This window comes from Eptesicus fuscus, chromosome 2 (assembly GCF_027574615.1).
Source record: "Eptesicus fuscus isolate TK198812 chromosome 2, DD_ASM_mEF_20220401, whole genome shotgun sequence".
Taxonomy (NCBI): Eukaryota; Metazoa; Chordata; class Mammalia; order Chiroptera; family Vespertilionidae; genus Eptesicus; species Eptesicus fuscus.
This window is the reverse complement of record NC_072474.1, coordinates 69,270,718-69,285,130: the sequence shown is the minus strand read 5'-3', so window position 1 is coordinate 69,285,130 and position 14,413 is coordinate 69,270,718. Positions and strand designations below refer to the sequence as shown.

The window sequence follows — 14,413 nt, the reverse complement described above, 5'->3', positions numbered from 1 at the left end:
GAGACCCGTTCGTTATCTTTGCAAACACGTCGTTCAGAAGTTAGGTTCCAATCTGCCAGTGTAGCAATTCCAAGTGTTGCACATTCATGTACACTGTTTTTATCCAAACACAAGATGCTGAAAGCCAATTCCTCAAAATGATTACAATTCTCCCAAGAGGCAGAGGGGCGGCTACGGCTGGCAGGACAAGGCTGCCCGTCCTCAGGATGTTTTGTGACCAGGCTGCCAGGTGTCCTCTTCACAGGAGGCCCAGGAAAGTCACTGACTGAGCACTTACCAGCTCTGCACCGGTGTTTTGGGGGACATTATGTCATTTAATTCTCACAGTAGCCCCATGTCCCAGGTTTCAGAAAGTAAATTATGGCTCAGAGTAATCTGTCCGGGACCACCAGAGTAAATGGTAGAGCCCGGATGGTAATTCTATTTTGATTCTAAAGCACTAGATCCTAGCTACTAAATTATACTGCCTCAGAAATACACACGGGTGACAAACGCATTCGTGCAACCCACATTTGCGTCCTAGAAATATCCATGATTGTGGGGTTAAATCTAGTCAATTTGATAGGGGGAACCAACCAAGTTTGTATAGACAGAAAGGATAGAATAAATATATGATATTATGCATAGTTTTGTATCCTCTTTCTTCCATTCAACATTAAATCATAAGCATTTTCTAATATCAAAAAAATTCCCATTGAAAAGTTTGAGCAGGAGACTGTGTACTTGGGGATCCTAATTAAGTAGCGGTTTTTAGGTGGAGTGTTGGGAGGAAAGGCTGGACACAAGAGACCATTTTAACTATCCGAGTGGAGCTTGTGGCTGGCCCCGGGCGGGAGCGGTGGGGACGGACGGAGGCAACCAGAGTCAAGGCGAGGGAAATGCTTAGAGGAGTGGCAGGAGCTCACTCTGTAGCCTTCCTAGCTGTGAGAATTCAGCACGTTATTTAACTTCTCTGTGCCTCGTTTCCCTCATCTATGAAATGGGGATAATACAAGGCTATTGTGAGAAATAAGTGAGTTAATATATGTAAAGTACTAAGAACAATGCATGATTCGTGGAAAGCACTTTATATGCGTTAGGTTCAATAAAGTAAGCAAATTCCAAGACCAAGGCTGGTCATCCCTCATCCCTGAGGGGTAAGGGTGAGTGGACTTAGAAGTGGGCTGTCTCCCTCCCAGCAGCAACCCCACCAGAAAGTCACTGTAGGAAAATGACCCTTTGCTTCTGTATAAAAAAAAGCAGAATTTACCTAAAGCCATCTATTTTTTTGACATAAACGTTGATTTGGAACCTCTTGGCTGCTCTTAGGATAATTCCAGTCAACTGCAAACCACAGAAGTAGAAAGAAAACATTATTAAAACCACAAACACATTTTTTTTTTCAATAGCGTACCATTTCTGTGTGGTTCTGATAAACTGTGTGACCACTGCCGTGTTTGATAGGCACAGGGGGTCAAAGGAAACCTGACCCCAGAACAGAATGAGAGACGTGGATTATTTCTAGGTGCCTGGTAGACCAGTGTTTCTCAGACGTTCGTATGCGCGTGAGTTCTTGTTAAAATGCAGGTTCTGACTCAGTAGGTCTGGGGTGGGGCCCAAGATTGGGCATTTCTACTAAGCTCCCAAGGTGCTGCCACTTGGAACAGCAGAGCCCTAGAGGACCTTGGCGGAAGGGCGATCTGACAGACACCCTGTCTGAGGGATGGTTGTCACTGGCAGGGAACAGTGCCCAGGTGTGGCGGGGCCCACCCACCAAGGCCTTCGTAACCAGCACCTGCTAACAGTTTTCCTGATGAACAGGAACCTACTGGTGGCTATGAGAGAAAAGGGAGAAAAACCACACCTGATCTTAGTCACAAAAATAAGAACACTGACTGCTCGGATACAAATGAACTGAGTGTAGCAAAGAGTGAAGTCCCCCCGAACTGCTGTGCCAAGAGAATGTTTTGCTTTTCTCTTACTGTGCCACGTGTTCAAAAGCCCAAGGACGAAGATGTCTGGCCTTTAATTCAGTTCCTACAGTGAGAGGCTGTTGTTACTGTAGACCACGGGTGGGGAACCTTTTTCCTGCTAAGGGCCATTTGGATATTTATGACATCACATAAAATTATCAACTTAAAAATTAGCCCGCTGTATTTGGTCAAACATTGAATTAGCTCACCCCTCATGCCTTGGCAGGGCCAGACCAAATGATTTCGTGGGTCTTATACGGCCCATGGCCCGGACATCCTCCATTCCTGCTGCAGACAGTCAGGGAGCTCTGGGGAGTCTCCCCCGGATGGCACAGGGGGAGGTGCTTACACTGAGAGCCCCAAAAGCTAGAAAGATGCACGAATAGGGCCCAGCTCGCCAAAAGCTAGAAAGATAATTGGGTAGAAAAAAAGCCCTCCCATCCCCTCCCCATCCCTATAAGAACACAGGCTTGAGCTGGAAGGAGAGATGTCTTTGAGACAGGAGTCCACCATTCTCCCAGGTCATGGCACTTGAATAAATCCCTTTCCTTTTGCATCAGCGCCTGTCTCACGAGTTTGGCTTTCATTACAGCAGGCAGTCACACTGTGAAACGATACTCATATCCTTTTATGGTTTTCTTTTTTCTCTTCTATGAATATAGGATTAAAGTGCATACCTGATGCCTTTTAAATGAATAGTATAGAATAAGCTCTCAAAGGAAGAGGTTTGCCAAAAGTGACTGAAGCTAGTATACGCACAAGGTGTCCCCCAAAAATGTATACATTCTAACAGCTGATAGCTCAGTCAATGCTTCTTTTTCAGATTTAACCCACTGGAATTAATCATTATTTGTATACATTTTGGGGGGACACCCTGTGTTTAAATTTTAACCAAAACATTTTGGCAGTAAACAGAGGAATGTCTTCAATCTTGCTGATCTGTGCCCCCATGGGAGAAATGTATGTTGAGGTCCAAGGCTGGTGACAGAAGACTGACCAGGTTACCTGGGTCCAATCTCAGTTGTTTTCAGTGATGGAACTTTCACTGTTGCTGTTTTGTTAATGCAGGTTTGCTGGTGTTTCTGTACATTAGGTCCACAGAGTTCAGCCTTCCAAATGGAAGAATAGGAGGCTATCCATTACATTGCACTGAGCTGCGTTTTCTACATTTGATTGTATATGAAAGGGAGACAGTAGACTTAAGAGAGCTAAGGACAAAACCATGATCACTGAATGGACAAAGTGAAACGTATGGTCTTTTACCAGAAAGAGGTGTTTACTCACAGGATTGATGTCCACAAACGTCTCGTGATGGTCCTTATTTGGATGCATGCCATCTATGGCAGACACAAAACTCTGATCTGCTTGGTAGAAGTGTGGGAAGGATAAAATAATAGGTGCACCTGCATTTTAAGGAAACAGAAATGAATGATGTGGTTCCCAAAAGGCTAAGATAAATATAGTTTCTCACCACAAACGTGGTTGCTAAGGGGGAAAAGGCTACACATAAAGTAAGCTTGGGTTGGAGAGGGCAGGCTAAAGTTCCATTCTACACCTCCTCATTCAGGGCTTATACTCCATTTTCTGACATTTCAATATTTTATTCCACAATATGTACATTCAACCTATAAAAGTAAATGCTTTATACAAATTATTTTAATTAATGTTCCCAGCAGCCCTATGAAGTTAGAAATATTCGTTCTGCATTTGAGGAAAAGTGTGGTTCAAAACAGAGACAAAATTTAGCTAGTGACATCCAGCTATCAGGTGATAGAGGTAGAATTCTAATTGAATAATGGATGCTTTATTTTAGCTCAAAGCACTTAAAACCCCGTTTCAACTACAATTCTCTACCAGTAAATGATACCTTTTTTGCTTGCTTTTCTGCTTTTACTTTATCTAAGATAGGCTTTGTTCTCCAGCATCTGTTGATGCATCTGTTTAAGACTGTGCTTGGTCCTGACATCTGCCCAGCCTCAGACTAGATCAAGTTCTGTCCACATGAAGACTCTGATTGTGGTGTGTGTGTGTGTGTGTGTGTGTGTGTGTGTGTGTGTACGCGCGCGTGCGCGTGTGTTTGCCTTTCCTATTCATTTAAAAAAAGAACTAGGGAAACAATTATTAAAGAAAACCTATTCTAGATTTTGCTATTGAGGAGGAGAGAGGGACCATATAATTACTTCTAGTAAATATATTTTTTTAAGAAATTAGCTTATTGGCTAGTAATTTCATTCTGTTTACACATCCACCAGTACCATAGCTCAACATACACATCATCTGTCACATACCCAAGTGTTTTGCTCCTTACTACTAAGTAGTTTCACAAAGCCATAATTCCCTTCTTTGTGACCTACAGTCACCTTTAAAATATACTTTTAAAACTCTATTGAGGGTTTACTAAGGGCCGGACACTGTCCTACGTGTTTTACCTCTTGTTTTATCTCTAACCGGACACTGTCCTACGTATTTTACCTATGTGTTTTATCTCTAACCTTCACACAAGCTTAAGGAAGTTATAATCACCCCCTTTTTTATGAATGAGAAAACTGGGGTCTAGAACCCTTCTTAATCAACTGGGCCAATTTGCCATAAGGCAGAATAGGAGTCAAACCCACATCTCCCCGACTCCAGAACACTCATCCCACTATCCAGATTGTTACTCTAGGATTCAAAACACTTGAGGGCAATCCTGGAGCGGTAACATTTCGTCCACATTTGCTAATTAATACACAAGAGGCAAGAGGGAAAAAATTGTAGCAAGTGGTTTGACTATTGCAAAGTAGGATATCCTTGTTTATTCAGCTATCAACTTCTTGAGGTAGCAGAACGTTAACAAAACAAGAATACACCCACACTTATGCCTGGAGCCAGAGGCACATGGGCTGAGTGGACTGGGCACTATTCAGCCAGTAAGACAGTAGGACAGGTCAGAGCACAAACTTGTTCCCATTCCCCTTTGGTCTTATCTCCAGGCGAGGGGAGCCGTGATCCCTGGCACGGTGCTTCCCAAACACACAGGCATCACCTTCACGAGGATCACCGGGAGCTTGTGTTAAAATACAGATTCTGGGGCCCTGGACAGACATGTTTAATGGTTCTCCAGATAACCCTGGTGCAAGGCCAGGTTTGGGAGGCACTGCCCCATCAGACACGGATAGGGAGGTTACTGCTGACCTCAGGCTTATCCCAAAAGGAGATTTTCAAACTGATTGGACAGGAGGACAAAAGTTAGCATGTTCCTTTATCCGGGAGAAAAGGACAACTTTATTCAGGAGAAAGGGCTTACCACCGTTCTCAAGAGGAACTGTAAAGAGGAACTGTTGCCTAAGAAGAATCACAGTATAGATGTAAGACCCTAGTTCCAACAAGGACTTGCTGGGAGAGAAGGATTGATAAAAACCAAGTTCCCTCTCTGACCCCTGGTTTCCACATTTATAAAAAGAGGCCACTGGATATATCTCTAGCAAAGGTATTGTAACTAATTATGCAGCATATGATTGTTAAAGCTAGTCCTCGGGATGAAGACAATTATTTTGTGAGTTGTACCACTGCCTCGTTCATGGAAAGGAGCGGAGTAGCTCAGACATTAAGAAAAACTGAGGCTGAGACCAGTTTGGCTCAGTGGATAGAGCGTCGGCCTGCGGACTGAAAGGTCCCGGGTTCGGTTCCGGTCAAGGGCATGTACCTTGGTTGCGGGCACATCCCCGGTGGGGGTTGTGCAGGAGGCAGCTGATCGATGTTTCTCTATCATCGATGTTTCTGGCTCTCTGTCCCTCTCTCTTCCCCTCTGTGAAATCAATAAAATATATTTAAAAAGAAAAAAAAAAAAAGAAAAACTGAGAAATTTGCTTTGAAGTCATTGAGACTCTTTACCAAGATCGGTACTTTTTCATTACCGAGTTCTCCACTCCCTCTTTTGGCATTGTTTTGAACGTGATATCAGGTAATGCTTCTCATGTATTAACTATATGTAAATTCATAAAGTACTTAAAGCAGTGACTGGGACTAGTCAGTGCTAGTAGACATGAGCTATTATTAAGACGTCTAAACTGCTGCCAATAAAAACCATTGCAGGGAAGCCAATCATTTATTTTATCTTTTTACCATTCTATAGCCAGGTTATGAAACGCTGTTCTCGACAGGTCAGAATCGTCCTTCCTGTGGGGCTGACAGTGCTCTTTGTTGAAGAACACCAATCCTGCATCCCAGACACTCAGAATCATGTCACCTCTTACCGTTCTTGCAGATGCTGACATTCAGAACTCCTGAGCCCAGGCAGTTTCCCGTGGGTATACAGAAGCCGGCATTGTCGGAGGTGTTGGCTAATACTTCGTCAGGCACCGTAAACCGAAAGGCGGGCAGTCCCTGTACACTCTCATAGTCACTGAAAGTTATATGCACTGACCTGTTAGGAAGCAAGAACAAAAAGTCAGTGTGGGCTGCAGTCAGCACAATCTGGCCTGAATCAATACGTTAGCAACAGTTCTCAGGTCCAACACAGCTAAGCGCTTAGGGGGTAAGTGAAAGGTGAAGGTGCAAAACGCAGCTGGAAAGGGGCTCCACCCACTCAATGTGCGATAACCTGGGAGGAGATGAGCTGTAGAGAAAGATGTTTAAGAGGTAGCAACTGTGGGACTATCCAAACAAGGCCATGAAAAGAAATCTGTGGTAGAGAATTAAGAAGATGACATTTAGGCCCTGGCCGGTGTGGCTCAGCTGGTTGAGTGTCATCCTGTGCACAGAAAGGTTGCTGGTTCAATTCCCAGTCAGGGCACATGCCCAGGTTAAGGGTTCAATCCCCAGTCGGGGTGTATGTGGGAAACAACTGACTGATGTTTCTTTTTCTCTCTCCCCCTCTCCTTCCCCACCCCCTCTCAAATTAATAAAGACTTTTTTTTTTTTTTTTTAAAGATGACATTCAGAATGGAAACTCACAGGGAAAGAAATGAGCGGTCTAGACCAGCAGGGACACATGCCAGTGTGGGGGAAGCAGAGGCAGAGAAAGGGAAGCAAGGGTGCCAGAGGCAAAGCCAGAGCGCGGCCTGGACAAGTGCCCCATTAGACAGATAGCTGACCAGAATACATGCTTTTATATGCATTTCACCCCAATGAAAATAGTGCCATATTTTGCCCATCATCGATTTCAATGGAGGGCAACACATTTCTGCCTTCAGTTGTGAATGGAGGTTCAGAGGTCCCCTGAAATACTAACCACCCTCATGTTTGCACAGCACCTGAGTACAGGTATAACCCCGAATTTCGGAAGTTTGCTTTATGCAACTTTACTTCTACCAGAGGCCTACATTAGTACTTGTTTTTGCTAACCAAAAGAAATCTGAAGAGGATTTTTGCTTTTATGGGAAAAGGTGAAAAGCGAAAATAGCATTTGTTTTGCCTGGCCAGCGTGACTCAGTGGTTGAATGTCAACCTATGAACCAGTCAGGGCACATGCCTCCCCCTCCCCTTTAAGGCTCCCCCAGTAGGGGGCGTGGAGGAGGCAGCTGATCAATGATTCTCTCTCATTGATGTTTCTCTATCTCTCTCTCCCTCTCCCTTCCACTCTGACATCAATAAAAATATAGTTTTTAAAAAAGAAAACAGCATTTGTTTTGCAGGAAGGCATTCATTATAGAGGCAGCAAGTACCGGAAGCAATGAGAGTGACCCCGCCAAGCTCCTCCCCCAGAAGTCACCCAGCATCTCAGCATCCAGCCCCATAGCTCTGAACTGCATCTATGAGCATCTGTGCTTTACCTCGATTTTATTTTGTGCATCTGTTAGCAAGGTGTGTCCTAAGGTATCAGAAAAGACTAAGAGAGCTCATAAATGTGTTGTGCTTAGTATAAAATGACATAATTAAGCATATTTGATATTTATTGGTGGCTTATGCTTTGTCTTGGAATGTTCAAAATATTTTCCATAAAAATAAATGATAAGTGCTTCGCTTTATGCCAAGTCAGCTTACAAAAGGTTTCATAGGAATATTCTACTGTTGATATGGGGGAAACCTGTAACAGACAACGCACTTTCACACCCAGCACTTTGTCTTAATCTATCCTTTAGCCTTCACTTGAGAGGAAGTGCTCTCTGGGCCTCACTTTTTCATCTTTGGACCAGAGATGAGATACACCTCTGGCAGGCTTGTGAATAACATGGAAATTGCCTTCCACTCACATCCCCCCTCCCCACAGCATTTTTAAAAATGAAATGTTTTAGGCAAACAGAATAGAGAAAATGCTATAATAAATACCTTTTATAACAAATATTACTCAGATAGAATGCCATGTTCTCTTTCTGTAATTTGCTTCTTCATTCAACATTATATTTTTAAGATTTTTACATTCATATAGATAGCTCTGATTTGTATATTTTAAATCCTATATCCCATCATACCATATAGCATTTAAAATATACTAGAATTTATTTATATTTTCACTTTTATAAGCACTTAGATTGCTTCAATTTTTCACCACTACAATGTTGCAATGAACGTTCTGTCTATGTCTCTTTGTGTGTGGGGGTATATATATATATATATATATATATATATATATATATATATATATATATTCAAGCTGGGGAATCTATGTAGGTAGGACAGAAGTGCAGAATTAGGGACTTAACATGTCTTTGGCTTTACTAAACACTGTCAAATGGTTCTTCAAAGTGGTTTTTCCAGATAAGAATGTGTTTCCTCTGTGCCGAATCTTTTCAAAAAAACCTCCTACTGCCCTTCTAGGTTCCCTTGTTTCTTTCATTCATTGCACACCAATGCATTTTCAATTCCTTCGGTCCTTCCACAAATATTTATTCAATGGAGCAGCCAGCTGGAAAGGGTCTAAACCAGCGATTTTCAGCCGGTGTGCTGAAAGAATTTATAAAACATGTAATATCTGACTGTTTAGTCAGGGGCACTGACCTCTTTTCCCTTAGATTGTCAAATAAAAAAATGACAACAGCCAACACCACAATAGCCGTCTGGTTTGAATGAGTCAAAATTATACCTTTTTTTTTTTGGTCAGATGGGCAAAAAAATATATTTTGTGTGTGACATAGAATTTTAGTAGTTAGTTTACGTGTGCCATGAGATGAAAAAGGTTGGAAAATCGCTGGTCTAAACCATGGCACAGATAGTGGGGTGGAGAGGTGAGGATGAATGTAAGAACTATTTCTGATGAGGAACAGATAGCATTTGGTGACCAGCTAAATGCAAGAGAGGAGGGATATTTACAGTGTCCCCAATGTCTCTGTTTGGGTAGATGGTGCAATTATGTGAGACATGAAACACTCAAAGAACAGCAATTCTTGAGAAAATTGAATCAACAGTGTCAAATGTGACCATGTCATTGGTGATTTAGAGGAGTTTCATAAAAAGCCTTGAAAGAGTGAGTGGGAGAGGAATTGGAGGCTGTGGTTCAAGGGTGATGGGTGGGGAAAAGCCCAGTGGGAGATGGGGATCAGGGTGTGGAGCAGGGTGCCCCTCTTCCCACAAAGACATAATCATGTTCATCTGTAGAGAAGGAGCTGGCGGTAGAGAGGGAGAGATTACAGGGCGACTGAGAATAGATATGATCAATGGCAAGGTTATAGCTAAGCAAATAAACTCTAAATTATGGAGAACCAGTGTGATTTATTTATCTTTTATGGAGAGATTATCTGTTGACTGGAAAAAGATCAGGTCAAATTTCATGCTTGGATATCATATTAATCAATAGCTAACACTTTTATCTACTGTGTGACAAGCCCTGGGCGAAGTATTTTACTCACAGTAATTCATTTGTCCTCATAACAACTCTCAAGGTAGGCCACTATTGTTAGCCTTACTTACAGGTGAGGAGAGTGAGGCAGAGTCACTCGGTAAGTTTCCCAAGGTCACACAGCAGTGAGGGGCAGAGCTGGTATTTGAACCAAGGCAGTCAGGCTCTGAAGCCCATGCTGCAAACCACTGCTCCACACTGTCTTTCAATACGCCATCATCACTTATCAGGGATTAAACATGAATAGCCATGCCTGGTAAGTGTAGCTACATATGCTCCTCACACTTCTGGTGGTCTTGCAGTCAAAGGTATTTTTTAAAGTTCTTACCTGCAAAAATCAGATGGAAAGACATAAAGGACTTCGTCTTTCGTTATTAGTGGGTGGAAAGTATCACCGTCTGTCCCATTAATCATATTGCATTTGTCTGTTGTCCACCAGCCAAGTGACCTGGGATTGATAAGCACAAGAAAGAGTCAAGAGGATCAAATTTGATTTTAGTGCTTTGTTTTTTTTCTTCAAATGATCAGGACTTTTCCAGACTCAACTAGGAGGAGCAGGCTATCCACAGAACCTCATTCACATGCGACACAAGGGTGATATTGGTGAGGGATTGAATCAAGATGGGGAAAATAGGCTCCTGACCCTCGGATCAATTTTGATGGAGGCAAAAGCCAAAAATCCCTTTTTCTTTCCTGAAAAAGGGTATCCTACATAGAAGTTTAGAAATACCCGTTTACTTAAAACAATGATCTACTTTAGCATTATTAATAGCCTGACAGACAAGCTCTGGACAGATATGTTCATCTCTTAATATTCATGACAGAGCATTAACTCTGTCTCCCCTCGGAACAGTTCTCTGTCCCAAATTAATGGGGAGCTTCTCTTGGGTGTCAAGAGACAATTGGTTAACTGGAAGATAGTCCTAAGGAATTTATACAAATACTAGTGGCCCGGTGCACAGATTCGTGCACACTGAAAGGAAATTAATTAGAAGAAAAATTTGTGTGATAATTACATTACTGAAAAAAATTACATGTCAAAATAGTACATATAATATAGTATTATAAAATTAAAACACGCATGCGATTGGTGCCAGCGAAAGCTTTATATGTATCATGCATGTGCAAGTCAACATTTATTTTTAAATTGCCAGTGCGCATCATATGTACAGGCTGGTCAGATGGTCAACGTACAGTTGGATGTATGTACAGTCAGTCACTTAGCCTTTTATATATATAGATAAGCTCAGAAAAATTAAAAATGAGAGGATTAAGATACAGAGAATAGATGGAGAAGCTCCAATAAATGTTTAATAGTTTTTTTCTTTTGGGGGGAGGGAGCAAACAGAGCAAATTACAGAGAAGCAGTAAGTGAAGAGATAATTTCTGAAAGTTTTTCTTCAAAATTTAAGAAAGATATGAGGCCTTGGATTGAAAGTATGTCCCAAGGGCCCAACAGGATAAATACAAATAAATTCAAATCTGGATATGTTGTAGTAAAAGTGCAAAAGACCAAGGAAAGAGAGAGACATCAAAGTCAATGGAGTAATATCTTCATAATTTTGAACTGTCAACCTAGAATTCTATACCTAACTAGTCATTTAAAACTGAGAGTGAAGTTTAGACATTTTAAAATATGTGAAGTCTAAGAAAGTTTGCCACCCACAGATCCTTTCTTAAAAAACTACGGATGCAGGGTTTCTCAACCTATTAACCCTATTGATGTTTTGAGCCTGTACATTGTAGGATGTTTAGCAACGTCCCAGGTTTCTACCAGTAGATACCAGTAGCACCTCCCAGTTGTGACAACCAAAAATGTGTCCAGACATCACCAAATGTCCCCTGAGGGCGCAAAACTGCCTCTGGTTGGGCACCGCTGTATGAATGGATACTCTTCAGCAAGAAAACTAAACCCGGAGGAAGATTTGGGAAAGAAAGAAATTAGGAAAATAAAATATGTTGCCATTTAATTATATATTTACCATAAAAATGAATTTTTTTTAAATAAAAATGAATTTATAACCCTTTGCACTCGCTTGCTTTTTCTCGATTCCTGCTACCAATATTAACCGGGTCGAGTCACACTCGACATCCGAGTGCAAAAGGTTAAATTACATTTGCCTTCCTAAGAAGGTAAAATAAGTCATAGACAAGAATAATAGAGTGTGTGTGTGTGTGTGTGTGTGTGTGTGTGTTTTAAGAAATGAGTAAAGTTATTGTCCTATTTGGAAGGAGAAAAAAGACAATAGGTAGCTTTAGATTTTGTTAGAAAAAATATTGTTAAATATGAATCATAAAAATCTAAGGATAGAATGGACATAAACCAGAAAAAATAAGACCAAATATATTAAATAAGATAGCATTATATCATATATGTATCAGTAATTATAACACACATATAAAAGGATTAAATTATTTTATTAAAAGACTGAAAAAAATACAGAATGGGTTTAAAACAAAAACCAGCTACATCCTGTTTACAAGTAAATTTCCCTTCCAGCCCAGTGCCCCAGTCGGTAAGTCACTGTTCCCCCTAGGGAAGTCACTGTTGCCCATTTCTTATATATTCTTTCAGGAGTCTTATATATTCGTGTGTGTGTGTGTGTGTGTGTGTGTGTGTGTATGTGTGTGTGTGCATGCTCACAAACATGTTTATGTATGTGATTTCTTTAATTTAAATTAACTTTTTATTTAAAAACAGTTTGATATTTACAGAAAAGTTATGAAGATACTACAGAGAGTTTTCCTATATTCCACACCAGTTTTTTTGCCTGTATTTCTGGGAAGCTTAGAAATAAATTTAAAGTTCAAGAACAGAACCCCTCTTACCTCAGTCCCTTAAGAATAGTCTTGTTTTCTTTCAAAGGTTTCTAATTTCTCTAACTTTAAGCAATTACCTTGTTTTATAGGTAGCTTTAGCTCCTTTTTGGAAGTAATATGTTTATATTACAAATATTAAAATAAACGTATTTTTGAAATACTATCATCCTGAACTCAAATGTATTTCATCTTTAAAAAAAATAATACAGCCCCAGTCGGATGGCTCAGTTGGTTGGAACATCATCCCGTACAACAAAAGGTGGTGGGTTTGATTCCTGGTCAGGGCACATACCTAGGTTGTGGATTCCATCCCCATTCAGGGCGGATACAGGAGGCAACCTGTCGATGTTTTTCTCTCCCGTAGAGATCTCTCTCTCTCTCTCTCTCTCTCTCTCTCTCTCTCTCTCTCTCCTCTCTCTCCCGCTCTCTTCCTCTCCCTCTGCCTCCCCCCCTTTCTCCCCATTTCTCTCTCTAAAATCAATAACTATATCCTCAGGTGAGGACTTAAAAATTAATAAAAATTTAAAAAAATAACACAAACAATCCACAATCATTAAATTAAATTAAAAAGAGAATGTCTTCCATTCCCCACAGAACAAGCAGTGGTTTGAAAAGTATCGGTGCTGCAGCTGCACATGACTCCCAGGTGGGAGAGTGATCTTCAACCATCAACATTCAGTTTGTCAGGTGCATTATCCCAATCTTGAATTTTAAAATAATAAGTATATTTTACATGCTTATAGATTTTTCATCCCCAAAATGACAGTGTTAAAACATTTTTTTGAAATAACATGGAAGTGGACATTCAGTTTAAATAAAAATTGAAAAATAATTACACTGATGAATCATTAGACTTACGTTTTTCCATTCCATTCCACAATCTTTGAAAAGTTAAGGTAATTGTCTTCTCCAGTTAGAAAAACATAGTCTCCATCATTAGTCCCATTTTTCTGAAAATAAGTGGATATGATCATTTAAAGTAACGTGATGGTTAACTTTGTGTCAACTTGGATGGGCTAATGTTTGGTTAAACACTAGCCTAGATGAAGGGTTACAGGTTCGATTCCCCATCAAGGGCATGTACCTAGGTTGCAGGTTTGATCCCCGGGCCCAGTCTGGGCAAGTGTGGAAGGCAACCAATCAATGTGTCTCTCTCACATAGATGTTTCTCTCTCTCTCCTCTCTCTCTCTCTCTCTCTCCTCTCTCCTCTCTCTCTCTCTCTCTCTCTCTCTCTCTCTCTCTCTCTCTCTCTCTCTCCCCCTCCTCTCCCTTCCACTCTCTCTAAAAGTCAGTGGAAAAATATCCTTGGGTGAAGATTAATAAATCTCTCTAAATATAGATATAGATATATATCTCCCTTTGATTCTCTTTCTCTGGAGAACCCTGACTGATACAGTAACCAACAAATTTAATCTTCATGAAACTGCCTAATTGCTACATGAGACTGAACCCGAACTAGAGAATAGAGGGAGGAACTACCGAACACAGATTACTGCATGACCCCCCAAATCCCACTCCTATGTATATACCCAAGAGATTTCCATTTTAAGGTACATATTCAATGTTCATAAAAAATCTGTATACAAATGTTCATAGCAGCATAATTCACAATAGCCAAAAAGTAAAACTAACCCAAATACCATTTAACTGCTGAATGGATAAACAAAGTGTGGTATATCCATACAATGGAATATTACGTGGCCATAAAAAGGAATGAAGTGCTGATACATGCTACAACATGGATGGGCCTTGTAAACTTCATACTAAATAAAAGAAGCCAGAGCAAAGATCCTGTATTGTAGGACCCCATGCATATGAATGTCCGACTGCCGGAGATGGTTCCAACTCCAAGGGGGAGCCCCTTGGCCTCCATCTGTACAGTGC

General features: G+C 41.0%; 1 protein-coding gene across 2 annotated transcripts in view; it reads right to left on the bottom strand.

Annotated features, from left to right (window-relative positions):
- Positions 1-14,413, bottom strand: part of SCARB2 (scavenger receptor class B member 2) — a 54,812-nt gene that overhangs the window by 7,017 nt on the left and 33,382 nt on the right. Inside the window, exons 5-9 of one of the 2 annotated variants that reach the window (XM_054728156.1) lie at positions 13,387-13,478; positions 10,037-10,156; positions 6,188-6,357; positions 3,237-3,355; positions 1,250-1,323 (exon numbers count right to left, since the gene is read on the bottom strand). In XM_054728156.1, coding sequence (XP_054584131.1) covers positions 1,250-1,323; positions 3,237-3,355; positions 6,188-6,357; positions 10,037-10,156; positions 13,387-13,478 — 575 coding nt within the window. The remainder of the gene's footprint in view (positions 1-1,249; positions 1,324-3,236; positions 3,356-6,187; positions 6,358-10,036; positions 10,157-13,386; positions 13,479-14,413) is intronic. The other variant, XM_054728157.1, reaches the window with a different exon arrangement.